Consider the following 18,770-nt stretch of genomic DNA (forward strand, 5'->3'; position numbering starts at 1 on the left):
CCTCATGCCTCTCATGGGTGGATCAACCCGAATTTTTAATTATTTTTAAATTTAATTTATAAAAATTATTAATTTTATAAAATTCCTAATCATTATATAGTGTCTCTAATATAAATGTTATATAATTTAAAGAGATGTTTAGTTTGATGAAAAATATTTTTCAAGAAAATAGTTTTCCTAAAAGTTGAGAAAATGGTGTTTTATGTTGTTATTGGAAAATGAATTCATGAAAGTTGAGGCAAAAGCTTTTCAAAGGGATGGGTGATATTTTGTTTTACATGGAACTTGGGAACAAAGTATTACATGATAGGACTATTTTGTCCTTATAGAATATTCTCAATTACTCCATACCAAAATGTGTATAATAATTTTTATTATATTATTATAATAAAATATATAATTATACTCCCTCTGTTCCATTTTACATTTCCTATTTACAATAATTGGTCAAATCAACTATTTCTTCATTGTTTATTTTCTTTAATAATTTTTTATTATTTTTAAATTTAAATTTTTGTGTTTAATAGTACTTTTAGAGTAGTTTCTAAATATATAAATTTTATATATTAATGCTAAACTTAATATTATGAAAAATTAGATTAAAAATAACTTTAGTCAAACCTCGTCAAACAAACCAGACAACCAAAATAGGACGAAGATAGTAATATTTATCGTTGGGACGCCATATTATTAAAATGTATACCATGTTGTGTGGACCACAGTCTACACAATAATTTGCCGTTGTCATGGCAAACAACTCAAAGTTGCCCATCACCCATGTTGGGCAAACCAATAATTACACCCAGATTAAACCTAGAACGAGTCAAGGTGCAAAATGTGTTGCATTTGCATGATGAAGGGATATATGAAACAAATATGCTATCGTTATCAGATCTTACAACTTTCGGGTCAATCCCTTGAAGAGATTGCCAAAAACTTACCATTTTAATTATGGAATATGCATTCAATTCAATATTACATAATAATAATCAAAGAGGATAAATGCTAAGCCATCTCTGAATCATCGGCAAACATTGTTGTGGCTTATATTCTGGTGCTGTATGACCTGCTCCCTGATGTATATATGTTTAACAACAAATGAATGCTAATTACAACACTAATTACATTCCGAGTGTTGAAATGTATGATTAATGCTTGTTGAAATTAATGTTGTCTTACCTTTACAGTTGCATATGTCAACTCATACTCATTCTGTGAATACTTTATGGTATATCTGCATTCATCAACATCACAACACCTTTCAGTTAAAGCCATTAATGTACACTACAAAAATCCCAACAAGTTAAACAACATACCCTGCAATTTGATCTTCAACAAACCAAGGTCTCCACTCGTCTTCAACGGCAACTTTCAAGGACTCTATCCATTCTTCTGTGCTCACATGAGGAACAATCATGTCGTGGTCCCCACTATATAAGCCCATTCGGATAATTAGCTTCTCGAACATATAATAGAACACAAGATGGATAACAGGTAGTGCTCGAATTGAAAGAGTTAATTACCTGTAGATTAGAACTCGGCAAGATTTGTTAGTGAAACTGCGATGATAATCAACCGTGGTTTTGACATTATAAACGTATGCTTCAGTCCTCTCTACTTCAGGTGGACCTCTCAAGGTTTGGTTGCATCTAACCCACTCTGTTATAGTTCCCTGTTGGCATCACTGTCAACTTTCTCTTTGCTTCATTTTTATGGTTAATATCTCTCATTCTCACAATCTCACAATCTCGCTACACATACCTCACGCACACCAAGTGCTTTCTGCACAATTTTGTTATTTGCCCAAGAGTAGCCGAACAAATAATTATCGTCCTGCATAAATCCACAACTTAGCACAAACTAAGAAAGTTATAGATCGACATCATAGAATGAAAGTATATTGGGGTAGATATATATATACTTACTCTGCACCATTGTTGTGGTAGATTTTCACCATTTAGACTCAGTAAACTTTCCTCGTTACACACCGGTTCTAGAATTTGTGCCATATTAATCTTCTCAGTGCACTACACAAAAAACCACACCCACCTATAGTTATATGGATCCGGGTTGAAGACAAATTCAACATTCTTTTATGAAAAAAAAAAATGGAGCTAAATGCTAATAACCTTTGATACTCTTTGAAGATCATATTGACATCTTGAGCTCTGTGGATGCTCATTTATGTAATTTCCATTGCAACTTTCTTTCGTGGACTGCATATATAGCAGAAGTCTATGAAACCAAGCAGACAGGAAAGCTCAAATGGCTTAAATAAGTACACAAATACTACCTTGTACAGATTGTCTGATAAAAACCCCATTCGATAGCCATACTCCATTCTATTATTGAGGTCTGAAAATCGGTCAGTCAATGGATTGCCTTCTATATACCCCTAAACCATGCATTCAAATATTTATATAACCCGAAAAATCATGAGCAACATTAACTAAGAAGAACATATGAGACGGGAGAGAAGGGGTCGAGATGTACTTTCATATTTAGTCGCGGCTCAATTCCGGATTCTAAACCTACCAAGACAAACAAACAACAACATAAGCTAATTAAGAAGATCATTGGAATGCAAATTGGAGAAAACAAGGTGAACTAGCTAACTACCATCATATATATTGCGAACAACCAGTGGAACAGTGATTCCAGAATAGGAATCTCCACCAACATACAATGGATTGCTAAGGAATGTAGGATGGTCCAGGAGCCACTGCAGTTCACATAAAAGCACATAATATAAATCCTCAATCTCCCCCAAAATCTGCTAAATTGGAACAAAAATTAGAAATATAATTGTGTTACCTGTACGAGGAAACTATAAGTATGTTGTGCAGATAAGGTATCATTAGTCTTGTAAGCATCTGATGTTTGTGCATAGGAATATCCAGTTCCAACTGGTTGATCCACAAATATGATGTTGGCCACCTAGTTAATATGTAAAGGGTTTTGTTAGCTACTCTCACAATTCAACACAAACAGAATCTATCTGTCTGAAATTGGGAGTAATGTTAAAGATGATAAAGATTGAAAACCTAACTAACTAACTAACTAACCTTGGTCCATGCATAGGGGTTCAACTTCAAAGCTGGGATGTCCCCAGTGGAATTTGCATAGTTAATGGTCAAAGGACCTTCAAATCAAGAAAACATAAATAAATTAAACCCCAAGGGTTTTGGAGTTTTAATAATGTAATTAAGGTATGTATGACATAATAATGACAGAAATAAGAATGAGATCATACCAATTTCATAGAAGAGGGCAGAGAGTCCAGAGCAACTTGGACCACCAGTGAGCCATAGTAAGAGTGGGTCAGTTTCTGGGCTCTTCTCAGATTCAATGAAATAGTAAAACAGTTGAATTTCTTGAGATTCTCCCACACCTATGTAACTAAAACAAGAAACCAAAAAACAAAATCATAAAATAGACAAGGAGACAGTAGAGAGGCAGAAAGAAAGGAAGAATGAAAGAAAAGGGGTACCCAGTTTGGAGTTTGAATGGAAGTTTTCCTGGGAAACCAGGCAAAGTTTCAACCACCGCATGTGAAAACAACGTTGGAGCCGAAAACATTAGCAGCAACGAAAGGATTTCCAATGTTGATGAGGCCATGATGAGAAAGGCTTATCCAGCTAGCCTACACTGCAACATCTCATTTCATGGAGCATTTAAATATTTAATAATGCTCCCATCCCTCCATTTCCAGATACTGAGACACTGAGCATGACTGTACCATACATTCCGTCGCGCTTCAAAAGACTTTTTTTTTTTTTTCTTATAAAGTAACCCCGTAATATATGCTTAAAAGTGTGCATTAATTTTAAGTAAATAAATTCAATGCGATAAGTTCAATCGTGTGATCTTTTAAGTAGAGGTGTCAAACAGACATGTTAGTCCTCCCGTCCAGGTTCGGTCCATTTAGACCAGTCTGATCCGATCCATTTATTATAATTTAAGACTAGCTCGTTTTATACTACGAACATGATTGAACTTTACTTTTTAGTTTATAGACCGATCCAACTCGTTGGCACGTACAATTTTTCAAAGAGAATAATAATAATTACTGGTAATAAATATTCTTATCATAGATATGAGAAAATCTAGGCCATTCATATTATTGATCCAGAAGGCTACTCAGAATAGAAAGCCATTCAACTACCCGGTGGGTACCAACCAAACAAGTAAATACCGGCATTGGGTCGGTCAGCTGCCCAGCTGGTTCACCTTTGAATCTTTTGGATTTATTCACAACTTTTCTTTTCTTTTCTTTTTCTTTTTTGCAATTATTTTTTTGTAACTCTGATTTTTTTTTTTGATGAAATTAGACTATATCTTGCACCATATGATCCACCATAAATCTATGAAGAGGTAAATCACTAAATCGAGTCAATTTAGTTTTGAAATTCAACATAAAACTATATATTTCTAGTTAGAATATATGAACAAATTATATAAGTGAGAATTGATATACATAAAAATAATATTATTAGTATATAATAAAAAATTAGGGTGCATAAAAATAATATTATAGATGCTTAAAAACATGCAATTTTAAACATGTTATATTTTTTCTATTACGGAATGATGCACGGAAAATTATTGATCACTCAATTGATTTGTGTAACGGTACAAGGATGATCATTACTAAACTTGAAAATCATGGTTTAAAAGCAAATGTATTATTTGAAAGTAGTGCAAGTCATAAAATCTTGATTCAAAAAATGTCATTAACTTCATCATACTTCAAATTGTCTTTTAAATTATTAAAAAAAAATTCCCTCAAGCATTTTTTTAAGAGTTGTCAACACAAATGATTTGAAGATTTTGATTTGTGACAAGTAGAGCACCCAAATGAATTCCACATCAAACATTGCATGTATATAAAGATATTTATCCAAAATTTGTAAAACTTTAATATACTATTTAATTACTCCGTAATTTTTTTATACACTTCTATAATGATTTTTCATTTTTCTAATGCATCCCTTAATTCACCATATCATAATGGTTTCCGTGCATCACAGAGTATGATGCTAGTTACATATATAATCAAAGAAGATAATTGGTAAGCCATCTCTGAAGCACTGAAAGGCATTGGTGTGGCTTATATTATGTTGCTGTATGACCTGCTCCCTGTTGGGAAAAGAAGAAATGAATGATAATTACTGCACTAATTACATTCAAGTGTTGTTAAATTGTAAGATTAATGTTTGTTTTAATATTGTCTTACCTTTACAATTGCGTATATCAGCTCATACTCATTCTGTGAATACTTCATGGTTTATCTGCATTATATTATATTCATCAACATCACAGCACCAGCCCCCATTAATAATGTATACCTGCATTAATAATGTATATTAGAAAAATCCCAAGTTAAAACAACATATCATACCCACCCTGCAACTTGATCTTCAAAAAACCAAGATCTCCACTCGTCTTCAACCCCAACTTTTAACGACTCTATCCATTCTTCGGTGCTCACATGAGAAATAACCATGTCATGACTACACTTAGAAAATTAGCTTCTAAAAATCATGGTTGAGGTTGAAAGACAAGAGACAACAGCAGCTAGAAAGTGTCAACCTACAGATTAGAACTCTGACAAGATTTGTTGGTGAAACAAGAGTGCTTTGGGCATCATAAATGTATGCCTCATTTCTCTCCAGGCCAGTGTCATATCTCATGCTCTCATTGCATCTGATCCACTCTGTTATTGATTTCTGTTGGCAACCAAATATTCACACCATCATCTTTGTAAACTTTTATTTGTTTCATTTCTTATGAATGTATGGTTAATACCATTTACTCACTACACATACCTCACACACATGAAGTGCTTTCTCGATAATTTTATTATTTGCCCAAATGGAAGAGTACACATACTAACAGTTCCTATCAACCACATATTAGCATCAAAATTCAAGTAATTTCTTTTTCACAATCTCAATTCTATCTTGAATCAGAAGGCCATAACTATTTGACATAAACGACATGTAAATCACAAATAAAATTGAATAAAAGAGATGTCAGAGAAGTAAGAATTTGAAAATACTGATAATTATAGGTATCAAACATTCCATTGATACTACCAAACATCTTACAGCATGCATTGTGTTTGCCATTCTCAGGGGAAAAGATTTCAGCTTTTCAAAACTTTGCATTTTTCTTCCCAGATTGTACAAAATCTAAAACAAAAAGTGTACTTCCCTGACCCGAAGATAGTTATCAGAACAACAATCCTTCTCTCAGACAAAAACACAAACACCTGAGAAGCAGAGCTTGAGCACCCCGCTACTCTTCATCATCACCCAAACCATCGCCGTCATACCCACCCCCCATTTCACAGACCCTTTCCCATATCCTTTTCTCCACCGGCACAACCGACAGCCTGGGCTGCCGGAAAAGCCCAAACCCTTTCAACCCTAGATCCCTTTTCATCTCCGCCAAGTCCACGGGCCTTCTCATCTCCCCCACGGCCTTCACATCCACCGCTCCGCCGCCGTCCTCGCTCTCCTCATCCCCGTACCAGGCGCGGACCACAGAGACCACTCCCACCACTCGCCGCGCTCTGCTGCCGGAATGGTAGAAGAAGCAGAGGTCCCCCACGCGCATCGCCTTCATGTTCTTCTGCGCTTGCTTGTTCTTCACCCCGTCCCACTTGGATAAACCCTCGTTGGCCGATTGGTCCTCCCACGACCACTCTCCCGGCTCCGTTTTCAGCAGCCAGTACTCACTTCTCTCGCCCATCTTCCCGTAACCGCTCATGCTTCAGCGGGAAGAAGAGAAGAACCCTTATATATACGTTCATTTTTGGCGCGAAAATACCGTCCTTTCTTCCGACCGGAAAAAAAAAAAATCTTTTCACAATTCATTCACTTTTGTTATGCCATGACCGGGTCCACCTTACAATGGGTCAATGTGAACTCTGATCTTGTTTACAATTTTAAAATTGTCTCACAATTTTAAAATTGTGAATGGATTTATCTTGTAAGGTGGACCTAGATCCATAGTATAATTTGGGATTCACTTATTGACCTAACAAAAGTACGAAACAAGCATTTTATTTTCTTCCCATAAAGGTTGAATCTCTCGTCCTAAGAATATAAATCATGGTAACTCAACTGAATACAGAAACTAGACTTTTGCTTATTGCGCACAACTTTGAAAAGCTATTCTCACAATACGCTGATAAGACTCGATCTTTGGTCTTTCTTCGTAAATTTTACCCCTGTGACCAACTAAACTGCATATACGGACAAAATTATTATTTTTCATTATTTGCTTAAAATTTAGTCACAGTGACTAAAAATTAAGTCAAAAAGAACAAATGTAAAGGATTTAAAAGTCGTGAAACTAAATGTAAAAAATTAATAGCCGGCGACTAAATGTAAATAAATAAATGAAAACTCCTTCAAAACTGAAGTTCAAAACCTTATCCCTTTCATTCAATACTTATCCAGGTTTACAATGGCAAATGCAGAAATATTTGAAGCAAACAAATTAATGGAGAATTCTACTCTTGACAACAGTTTGTTTCACTACTTGCAACAAGGTGACTCTGACTCTACAGTTTGGGGGGTTTTACTTATACAGCTAGTTGTATGAATTGAGTAAGACAACAGATCTAGCCAACATTGCCTGACTGTATATACAAAGCCGGCCGGAGAAGAAACCATAGCCAGATTGAGCTACCTACCGCACTTCCCCGTCCTCGCCATCCTTGTAATCCTCATATTCGCCGCTTCTATGAGAACTGCTCCTGTGATCTCTCTTGTGTTTCTTGTGCTGCCCCTCGGGTTTTGTTTCCCACTCTCCCTATCATATAACCAGTTATATTTATGCATACGGAGGAGCATGAACGGTTCAAAATATAATATAAGAGTGTTACCTGTTTCAACTTCTTGTGGTCGCTACTGTGTCGGTGAGAGCTCCTTGACCGATCCTTTTCGCCTTCGTCTACACTTGCATCGTCCATGGAACTGGAATGCCGCTTTCGGTGTTTCTTGTCTCTGTCACTTCCTGTTCTTCTCGAGTCTTCAATACTGTATGATTCTGTCTTATCGCTGTCTGTACTTTCTTTTCTACCCCTATCTTTGCCTCCCCTGCTGCTTTCATCTCCTCTATCTTTTTCCCTTCCATGTTTTTCTTTCTTGTCCCCGTCTTTTCGGTCTTTCTCCTTCCTGGCCTGCACCATAAGAAAATCATACTCGTAATGCAATTCAGTACTAAAGGCTCTAGTCTTTGCACTATATATGAAGAAAGCTTTCGTGAAGTAAGTGGAGCAAGCGGGGAGATGATTTTTAAACCTTCTCATCCCGACGTTTTCGTTCTTTCTCTTTTGCCTTTTCTTTTAGTTCTGAAACAAATTTATCAAAAACCTCCTGCAAAAAGCCCTCTTCATTCATCTTCCTGTATGTAGGCATCAGACAGGGAGAGTCAGATTTTCATGGCTAAAAAGTGACACCGAGAATCAAAAGTCTCGCTCTCGATCACTATTCTGACAAAATTAACATACAAGCTAAAGAAGCTGTCTTGCCTGTCCTCGAGTAATGGTTTACAGTCCTCCCATCTTGACGATGCAGTGATTTCCTACAATTATATCAATGGATAAAAGGAATGGTGTTATTAGATCAACAGCCACAATATGATAAGAGCATTAGAGGGATTTACAACTTATGCACCTTAGAATCACATAAAAGTTCATAGAAGTCATCTGCAAGGCGTTTACGTCTTTTAACTTCTTTCTCTTCTTTTTCCTTGGCCCTTTCCATCAACTCTTCAAAAACAAGCTTTTAACACAAAGTATGAACATCAGATTGAGAAATATAAGAGGATCTGAGACAGGAAGAAGCTAAGAATTATTATTATTATTCTATAGGTAGAAATGAAGAGGAAAAATATACCTTTAAGTTAGTATCTGATATAGGTGGCGAGCTAATATCTACTGAAATTGCAGCCTTCAAGTCTTCAAAGGTCCAGCTTGATGTCAGAGAAATCTGAAAGTATAGAGTATAGACAACTTAGAATGCTGTAGTAAATGAGAATGTCCAAAAACACAAGACAAGACCAAAAGGAATAATTACCTCACGCATTTTAACTGCATCTCTTATACGGGCCTTGTCATCGAGATACTGCAGAATGCACAGAATTAAACATAAATGCAAAGAAACATATCATTATACCCCAAGTTTCATAGAATATATCACTAACTGCACGGGCGATTTATATTCTAATTACTTTCACAGCAATTTACCTGCTTCTCCAGCTCCTCGGCAACATCTTCAAACAAATCTTTTGCTGTCGACCCTGTGGTGTTGGATGACACAGCAATGTACGCAGGTGAATCTTTAACCTACAAATGGGACGAACTTTAGAAGAAGAAAAAAAAAATTATATTAAGAGGGTCACTCTCATGGGACAGAGAAGTAACCCACCTTCGTGCTATAGTCACGCCAGTGAGTTCTGACTGTAAGAGAACCTTCAGCAACATGCTCTTCCATTAGTTTGCGGAACTCATCACGGTTTTTACGTTCTGTTTTCCTCAACTCCTCCTATTTTGTGTGTGTGTGAGAGAGAGAGAGAGAAATAGAGAAGGAAGAAATTATATGAGCAAAACAAGAAGTGAAGTTCTGAATTCGAGCTAGTTATTATTTACGGAGTACTAATTTACCATTCGCAACTTCCTCTGCTCATCTTCATCCCTCTCTAAATCACGTATATACTCCTAACATACACCAAAATTAGTTTAAATTAGTACTAATAACTTTAGTCTAGTACAACTCTTGTATGGTAAGATAAAGTTGCTCCATAGAAAAGCAACTTAGGATTACCTGAAATATTTCCAAGCGCTCAAATTTCTCAAGGCGTGAGGACCTTTCATCAGCCTCTAAGCGGTCTTGGACCCTCCGCCATTGACTGCTTGCCTGGAGCAACAAGATAGGGAATGAGATAAGTGCTATTCTTTCCAAAGAAAACATGTTTCTGTGAAGTACAATATATTCAATGAACATTGTACCTTAATGAAGTCACAGGATTTCAAAAATTCCAAGTATTCTATTCTATTTCGCTTGTTCTCCTCCAATGCCTTTGCTCTTTCCTGATCAAAAACCAATAGGAGGCTAATTATAGAAAAGATCATTTTTTTAACAAGTAACCATAAAATGGAACACTGGGGGTGTCTTCGATTTACAAGTACCATAAAAGTTTCCATGAACCAAAGCTGCATATCATAAACTATTGATCTTTAACACATCAACAATAGGCAAGTACCAGCTAGAAAAATTTAAAGCGAGTCAGTTTATCTATGAATGTCACTCCATATTCTGCTAGAGAAAGCATTTTTTTTTTAATGTTCGACCTAGTACGCAAAGCCCCTCATCAAGCAAGGTATGGGGAAAGATGTAAGCAGCATCCATGACCTAGTGATGAATGGGTGAATACTATGACATTTTACCAGGCACAACCTTAGAATGCACTTAAGGACTTTAGAAAAGAATTAGACTTCAACAAAAGCTGTAGAACCACGGAATTGCAAATAGTAAGTAAAAAATAAATTCACACAATGAATAAGATTTTTGCAACCAGAGGGCTCAAAAATTTATAAAACAAACACTTCAGTTCCTTTTTCCCTGTGATGAGAAGTTCACCTTTTTATCAAGTTCTTCTATGTAATCTTGATAAAGATCCTCACGGTCCTTTGCTCGTTCAACAGCTTTATAACGTTCATCATTTTCAAAGATAGATATTGCTTTACTGAAGAACCAACAAGACAATGGTTAGGCAATAAAAACAATACAATATTGACCATAACCTAAAAGAACCTTTAGAGATAACACTGCTATATAAGAACAATGACCAAAAACTGTTTAAATTTTTAAACGTTAAAGAATAAGAACACTTAGAAGAACAAGATAATCTACACAGTAGAATAGAAATACAGACCTCCATCTCATGGAAGATGTTAGCTCTTTGGATTCCTGCAGCAATTTGAAAAAGAACAAGGTTTGTGAAGAAATTTTAAAGTTCACATGTTTTCAGATGAATGATAACTGAAAGCTCTTACAATATGAAATTGTAAAAGTATGTTCTTACTTCTAACATCTTTTTGAAATCTTCTCGTGCTTTTTTCTGTCTGGCACGCCTCTCCTCTGCTTCAAGTTTTTTCTTTTGTCCCACATACTAGAAGATGGAGCATAAGATTCATTGACATGTAGCAAGAAAGTGAAGGTAAATAAACATTCATAAGATACTATATGAACAGTTAATGCTCTTGTGAGAGGACTTACCTCATTAAAAGCCTGCTTCCGCTCAGAAAGCGATTTTAGAGCACCATATCTTCTATCAGTAATTATTGCTCTCATGGCCTAACAATTTTAATGAACATGTAAATAAGCTACTCAAATGGATTAGCAAGCATTAGAAAAACCCAATTAACCTGATCCCAGTTCCAGTCAGTCCCAACACCCGCAGAATCTAGAAGAGCTTTAAATGCATTCTTTGCTTCCTAAAATAAAGAAAGAAAAAAGTTAGTGCAAGACTAAAAATAAGAAGACAGAGTTGATGTTACTCAATAACATCTTCCTGATTAAGCAAAGACAAGCTAAAATTTTGGGGGGCACAAACAAGAGATTCACAAAGGCCAAAGCATAAGAAAAGAAACAGAGTTCACCAGTTTGCTCTCATAAACTAAGGGTGATGCCTCAGCCATTTTCTCGTCTGATGAAGTAGCACTTCCCTTTTCAGAAATTCCAGCACTTTTTTCAACTTCCTAAAACACAGGAGAAAAATAAGTGAAAAACAAGCCACGACACTACTTTTTTATTTTAAAGACATCAACTTATCATCAATGACGGGTCTAGAATATAATTCTTCAATAAACCTGCGTCTTTCCTGGAGAACCTCCATCTGTATTAGTTGCAGCATCAAGAGCTGATGAAATCTCAGTAGTAGTCCTGCAAAAATTTATGTAACAGTGAACACGAATTCTTGACAGCTGCAAAACTTACGCTATGATTTATGAAGTTGAAAAATGCAATACATCTGTGGTGTGACTGAATCAGCAGCTGGTGTTACTGACACTCCATGTCCATCTGACTTGGCAACAACTGGTGAGGCAGCTTTGGTAGGAGTCTGCACAGCAACCGAGTCACTTGGTGTGCTAGATGCATTATCTGGTAGGCTTGACAATTCTGAAGTGACTACTGGTGCCACTGGTATTGGGCTTGCCCCTGCTACTTGAGGTAAGACTGATGAACCCTCTGTTTTTGGAGAATATGCTTTGGCACTAGAAAAAGATATTGTATCCGGAGCATGAGCGAGACCAGTCTTTTCATGTTCTAATGCCTTGATTGGCTCCACCTTGACCTGCTCACGAGCCAACTGAGTTCCCATATTTGGAGAAGAACAAAAAGCATCCAAGAACCCCAACCACAAAGAGAACAATTATCAGCTCTTGCATTAAGGTAAGTAAGAAAACTAATCATAACTAATTATTAGGTTTTATCAGCTCAAACGACCTTTAACTCATCAGGCATTGCCCATTTCGACACCTTGGTAACCTTGTTGTAGTAGTACCTAAAGAGTATCCATGTTTATAAATTTAAGCATCAATTATACATATGAAAAGTAGCTTTCAAAGAACAGGTTTCAAGGGAAAAAGAAAAAGGATGGAAAAACTTTTTTACACACTTTTTGCCAATAGGACTAGTACATTCTCTCCAGTCAGTGGTTGCATCAGCCCTCTGTCACCAATGAAAAAAGATTATGTGAGAAGCAGCAAGAGTACAAAGAGAACAAACTGGTCATTTCTAGTTCTAAGATGCCAAAAGGAAAATAAATAGCAGATTGGGGTAGTCGCCTGGTGATACCAATGTATAAATACTAAAAACTGTTGATGAAAGTAGATACATATTTTCACTAGCTACTGCCAAAACATTCATCCTGGGCTATCTTAATTCAGACAGAATAATGAGAAAAACCAATCAAAACAGTTAACAGAATATAAATAACACCAAACTTCTAACATGGAAGATAGAAGAACACTTGAAATTTGCATGTCCAAGAAGAGTATTGGGCATGTGATCCAAAACAAACAAACAAACAAAAAAGCAATGATGAAACTACTAGTACTGTGATGCAAGCGTATATAAGCAAAAAATAAAACTCGCCATCACTTGGTAAAAAATGAATAAATAAAAGCCCACTCCTCAAAGTACAGAGATTAAACTTGCTTCCCAAACTAGGCAGTTTGTTGTTAGGTAAAAAAAGCATTCAAACAGAATTTTATTTCTCTTTTTGTGGTAGAAAAGGGTGTTGCCACAAATGGGAAGCAGCAGGCAAGATAGACAAATAATGAACAACAATAATTCCTAAACATTGGTGCTTTTCCCGAATGCTCACAAGCCCACTTCCCAAGGACAACTCATGCATGCAAAAAGTACAAGAAATAAAAGCCATGCCTCAATTGCAGTCATCAAATCCAGAGGTTTCTCCCAGCTAGAGATCTTTGTCCTTCTGTTGTAGTAATATCTGCACAGATCAGTTGGTATGAGTTACAAATGTGGGTTATTTCGCAGAATTAATATAATGCAATGATTACTAGAGCTGTGGAATTAATAATGCCTGAACAAAGCACAAGACAAGTATTATGCTTAAAGGTACATATAAAATGAAGATAAAAGCAAATTCGGTCACAGTAGAAACACATTGAAGAATATACCCCATGCAAGATGGTTACTTGAAGCGGTACAGACATTCATAACAGCTCCAAAGATGCTGTCTTTCAAAAACTATAGCAGTTGGATCTAGAGAGGTCTATTCTTAGTGAAACATTTTATATGGTGTATTAATGTATTATTACTGCAAGTTTTTGGTTCTATCAATGAATAGCTCAAATTCAGAAGGAACAACAATACTCTCTCAACTCTTTCTCACTAAAATGGTTAAGTGGTTTCCAGTAACATTGCTAAAGTTGTTGACGCTCTTAAATGTTTAGATACATATTAACTGCACCTCAGCCACTATTTGTAAAATACACAAAAGCATAAATCATATAATCACGTACTTCTTGCCATTACGGGTAGTATGCTCTGTCCAATCTGATGGCATCTTATCTACAGAGCCAGGTTGAGGATTTGCTTCCTGATATGTAAAAGATTTGAAGAATCTCAACACGAGAAATAAAAAATTAAAAATAATGGTGGAACAAGAATGCTATATATGAATTTTTGTATATAATTTACTAATTTAAGAAAATCCGCACCGGAATAGCAGCATTACTTTCTTCTATTTTTGGCACAAGTTCACTGGTCGACTGCACAGGTGTGTTTACAGGTTTTATGTTAGGGTTCCCAGTTAGCAACCATGGTTGTCCCCCAACGGGAAAACCAGGATCACTTGCTTGTGTCGGATATTGTGTTCCAGAAGAATCTGAATCCATCTGCAATTAACCACAAGATGAAGGAAAACTGATGAATTTCAATGATGGGCGAACGAAAGAGAACTGTAATCAAGTTTTGTAAATGAAAAAGAGAAAGATATTTAAAACGAAAGAACATATGGAAAAGGATCTCTGATAAATGGACCAGATAGGCAGACAAAATGTCAAATAAACATGACAAAAATGGAAATAAATTTTAAATGAATTAATTACTGAAAAAGGACCATGAATTAATAAAAAGGAAAAGATGAACAACCAAATGTTGATTTCCAAGGCAAAAAGAAAATAAAGGCTTGGTTATTATATAAATCGAAACATGTTTGGTTCATGGACTTGACCAATAATGGAATGAAATTTTGCAAAATGAACAATACCATTTTAAAGAAAATAGCCATTTTGGACTCCCCCTTAGTATTAGCCATTCCGTCATTCTTAAATAGTTAATTTTTCAATAATACCAAAATGCACTTTTTTCTAAATCTCCTGTTTGGCAGGGAGCAGTTTGAACAATTCAATTGCTATCTGGAAAATCATTTAGATGAAGTGCAGGGCCTGCAATTGGAGCAACCCAGCACTACGGTCTACAAAATTTCAATTAGAGGGGTAAGGGTCTGGTGGCAGTGGTGGGAATAATGCAATTGGAGAAGTCCAACCGCTCCATTCTCACCACCACTAATCTAATTACACACCCAAAAGAAGCCTTATTCTATTCATTATACACACACACACACATGCAATCCCTCCGTCATAAAATATAAGGGTTATTTGTGTTTGGCACAATTTTTTATGAAACAAATAAAATGTGATTTTCTTTCTTTGTCTATGTATTTAGTGTTTGCACGTCTATATCAAATGGGAACCAACATGTCTAAATCATTCTAAAAAGTTAAAAATGCAAAAAAGAAAAGGTAAAAATTAGTGGTTCTTAAAATAAGAAAGTGAACAGTATTTGGGGATGACTAAAGAAAGTAGGGCAAGTAAAATAGGATGGAGGAAGTATATAATACTTGATATGTCTGTGTGTGCGCACATGTTGTGGGGGAGTATTCTTATGACATTTTGGTCATATCACTATTTATTCCTTTTCATTTCTTAAACTAAACAAACTATGGAATATTATTCATAGTGTATTCTGTTTTTGGAACCAATCAATGGAATAGTATTCTCATTCTATTTTTTTGTCAATTATATTCTTTATGGAATCCTATTTCTATTTCCTATGTTTAAATTTTGTGAACCAAACAAGAAGTCAATGCAATATAAGTAAAATAAAATATAATAGATTAATAGAAAGTGAAAAACATACAAAAAAAAGGGTGGTGATTTGAATATAACTTGAATAAATTATGGTGGAAGCTCTTTTTTTCATACCGTGTAGGAAGAAGAAAGAGGCAAACTTGGGCCGCTAGGACAAGGCATATAGTTATTTGAAATTTGAAAGTTCTGTTGAGGCGGTGCTGCAACAGGTGTGACAGGCCTGTTTGCAAAATCAGGTGGTGGAATTACCTGCCCTGAAGGCAGATTGTGCACTCCTGCAACAGGTCTACCATGCATCTGCGGCATGGGTTGAGGAAACTGAACTTGTGAAGGGGGAGGAGGAGGCAACATAACGTTTGTATGTCCAAGAGGCTGAAATTGTTGTGAAGGCCCAGGAATAAATGGTTGTGGTGGCTGTGATGGAGCCATGGGTGGTCGGAATTGCTGCTGGTACATGAAACAGGAAAGAGGAAATGATATAAAATCATCATAAAAATAATAAAGAAAAGATACGGGATGCAATATTCAAGTATATTTCAAGCAAGAAAACTTACTTGCATCGACATAGGTGGAAGAGCACTTTGAGGAGGACCAGCTAGAGGAGGTCGAGGTGGCTTTTCCAATTGTCCATCAAAAGAAGAGATGGAATAAATTAATATTAACTAATAAATGGATAAATATTAATATGTCAAGTCGTCAAAGATAATTAGGAAAACAACTCTTTTTTCTTATAATTAATAGATAAAGAAATTATCGACGAAAATAAAGCAAAAGACATATCGTGTACTATAATTAATATGAAATCAACAACTGAAGGGAAACATAAGTTTAGTACACGGTGGTACATCAGGCATTCATTTAATATCACTAGTACCTACAAAAGAACGTTACGGTAATGATACATAACAGACCATTTAATATTGCAAGTACCGACAAAAGATCGTTATGGTAATGATACATGACAGACTATTAAACATTATAAATATAAAATATGAGAAACAATTTCTATAATGGCCTCTTAGTCTCCGCGATGCTAAGTTTGGACAAAGACTTCAAGTATCCAAGACTATAATCTAATCCGACAAACTAAGAGGATAATTTTTATAAAGTAGAAGGCATTTGATAACATTTGGGGAACAAAAAGAAATTCTAGGTAGGATTACCTGCATGCCAGTGAACTGAGAGTTGCTAGCCATGGCAGCCAAGGACCCAAGTTAGAAAAAATCTGATAGGACAATAATATCAGTACGGGTGTAAAATACAAAATAAAGAACCATTAAAGAAAACAGGTCAAAAGAGAACATCATATAATTCAACCATATAATTTTAACTATACTATTGGCCAGCTTGTAGGAACACTGTGTGCATGTTATTTTTACTTTATGACCCCGTTTGCAACAAGAGAAAAATGTGCCAAGTACCTAAAGTGTAGATTTTATACCATCCTATATGAAGAAATCAAAACAAATGGAAAGAAAAGTAGTCATATGACCTGCGGATTTAGGTACATTCATTATTATTAGCAAATATACTGATAAACAAAACACATGAAAGACGATTAGCTTGACAATGGAAACCCTCGTTATGTAGATGTGTAAGGCAAAGCAAACACAATATCAAGTTTAAGAAGAAACACAAACGAAACAGCATTAATTGGACAGCTTTAGGTTTAGAACTTGCAAGTATTAATCTCCACATTTTGTTTTTTCCCCCTTTAGGCATGGCAACATAAAGAAAACAAACACACAGAAGTACAATAAAACATAAGAGCAGCATCAAAGTTTTTGCATAAACACATATCTTGAAAACTTGAAAGGAATTTGGAAGGCACAGGCTACAAGCTTAGACATTTTGACATAATTTAAAAGCTATAAATGCTATGAATTAAAATCAAAGACTTGGGCATGAAGCATATAGCTTAACGATCAATAGAACTTCATAACTCAGTTCCCATAGCATCTGAAAGAAAAGATTTTTGGCATAAAACAGGTAACTTGATTACAAAATGGAGCTCAAAACTGCTCTATCAAGGAATCTCAGAATCAGCCAGCACTTCAGCACAAACAGATAACAGTAACCGACCTGATTCTCGGGGAAATCATTCAGCTCTTGAAATTAAAACGGAATGAAAAGAGAAAGGTTAAATTTTCTACAGAAATCGTACCCAGAATTCAGTCAGGAAACGGAGGGTTTACTAAGTAGAACGTTTCCACCCTGAAACCTAAACCCTAGCAAAAATCAAGACGACCCGATCCCAGAGCAAGGCCTTGAATTTGAAGAGTAATTAGATAAATTCAAGGCTTGGCAATAGAAACAGATGCGTTAAAAAGGTCCGGGAAAATGCAGTTCTCCGTTAAAGTCTAAATGTGCGTAATCCACCATGTCAAAGCCCTCAAAGGTATAGCGGTGGAGCGAAGGAAATGAGCCGGTGCTGATTCTAGCGGGGTTTCGAGGGACTTTTCTGGAGTTTGAGGCCAAATGACACAAGTTCCGGTCGGCATTTTATAGCACCCGTGTATTCCGTATTACAGTGAAATAATCGCATGAATCTGACCCCTTTTTTCTTTTTTCTTTTTTTCTTTTTTTTTTTGTTTTTTGTTTTTTTTACAAATGGAAGTGCCATCACTATTAGAAGGTGAATGTGATAGGCCTGATAAGAAATGTGTTTGACAAAAATTAAATTTGCTATTTTTATATATAAAAATTATGTTTTACTCATTATGTCATCTTTCGTCGATCTTGACAATAGTTTATATTTTACATATTCAAAATGTTGATTTTATATTTATTAACATAAAAACCAACTATTATAAATGCAATAAGGATGAATGATCAGTGAATGATACTTAACACGAACGGGAGCAGGGACCCAAGAACATGCATAACTGGGAGCGAGGGATGTGCTTTCGGGACGATCGCGGAGTATAGCTAGGTAGTTGGTTTCATTGCTAACATTGATTATTGTTTAATTGATGAAGTTGAAGCATGGGCTATTATGAAGGCCGGGGGCTCAAACTTGTGTGAGAACGAGGTTATCGAAAGGTTATTATGAAGTACTAGACTGTGA

General features: G+C 35.8%; 3 protein-coding genes across 5 annotated transcripts; all 3 read right to left on the bottom strand.

The window, feature by feature from the left end:
• Positions 1 to 807: 807 nt before the first annotated feature.
• On the bottom strand, positions 808 to 3,758 carry LOC116030321 (serine carboxypeptidase-like 18). 2 transcript variants are annotated; one of them, XM_031272543.1, is made up of 14 exons: positions 3,491 to 3,758; positions 3,254 to 3,399; positions 3,066 to 3,142; positions 2,815 to 2,937; positions 2,620 to 2,722; positions 2,494 to 2,531; positions 2,294 to 2,395; positions 2,130 to 2,216; positions 1,926 to 2,027; positions 1,762 to 1,833; positions 1,524 to 1,672; positions 1,317 to 1,430; positions 1,180 to 1,234; positions 808 to 1,105 (listed from the first exon to the last, which is right to left on the bottom strand). In XM_031272543.1, the coding sequence occupies exons 1-14, from the start codon at positions 3,616 to 3,618 to the stop codon at positions 1,022 to 1,024; spliced, it is 1,380 nt and encodes a 459-aa protein (XP_031128403.1). In that variant the 5' UTR covers positions 3,619 to 3,758; the 3' UTR covers positions 808 to 1,021. The 2 variants fall into 2 exon arrangements, with proteins under 2 accessions (XP_031128403.1, XP_031128402.1); XM_031272542.1 differs by having other exon boundaries at positions 808 to 1,073; positions 3,491 to 3,755.
• A 2,300-nt stretch (positions 3,759 to 6,058) lies between these two features.
• Positions 6,059 to 6,805, bottom strand: LOC116029096 (thymocyte nuclear protein 1). Its single transcript, XM_031270987.1, has one exon. It carries the CDS (start codon positions 6,772 to 6,774, stop codon positions 6,301 to 6,303), a length of 474 nt encoding a protein of 157 aa, XP_031126847.1. The 5' UTR covers positions 6,775 to 6,805; the 3' UTR covers positions 6,059 to 6,300.
• Positions 6,806 to 7,427: 622 nt separating this feature from the next.
• LOC116029478 (pre-mRNA-processing protein 40A-like) lies at positions 7,428 to 18,190 on the bottom strand. 2 transcript variants are annotated; one of them, XM_031271521.1, is made up of 29 exons: positions 17,868 to 18,190; positions 16,867 to 16,928; positions 16,258 to 16,317; positions 15,818 to 16,147; positions 14,270 to 14,446; positions 14,072 to 14,148; positions 13,467 to 13,536; positions 12,697 to 12,749; positions 12,525 to 12,582; positions 12,047 to 12,387; positions 11,888 to 11,960; positions 11,678 to 11,776; positions 11,444 to 11,512; positions 11,295 to 11,372; positions 11,101 to 11,187; positions 10,951 to 10,985; positions 10,656 to 10,761; positions 10,025 to 10,105; positions 9,840 to 9,932; positions 9,680 to 9,733; positions 9,444 to 9,560; positions 9,263 to 9,361; positions 9,093 to 9,140; positions 8,913 to 9,005; positions 8,691 to 8,798; positions 8,546 to 8,598; positions 8,316 to 8,418; positions 7,898 to 8,194; positions 7,428 to 7,824 (listed from the first exon to the last, which is right to left on the bottom strand). In XM_031271521.1, exons 2-29 carry the CDS (start codon positions 16,897 to 16,899, stop codon positions 7,702 to 7,704), a joined length of 3,015 nt encoding a protein of 1,004 aa, XP_031127381.1. In that variant the 5' UTR covers positions 16,900 to 16,928; positions 17,868 to 18,190; the 3' UTR covers positions 7,428 to 7,701. The 2 variants fall into 2 exon arrangements, with proteins under 2 accessions (XP_031127381.1, XP_031127380.1); XM_031271520.1 differs by having other exon boundaries at positions 15,818 to 16,150.
• Positions 18,191 to 18,770: the final 580 nt, after the last annotated feature.

This window comes from Ipomoea triloba, chromosome 9 (genome assembly GCF_003576645.1).
Source record: "Ipomoea triloba cultivar NCNSP0323 chromosome 9, ASM357664v1".
NCBI classification, from domain to species: Eukaryota; Viridiplantae; Streptophyta; class Magnoliopsida; order Solanales; family Convolvulaceae; genus Ipomoea; species Ipomoea triloba.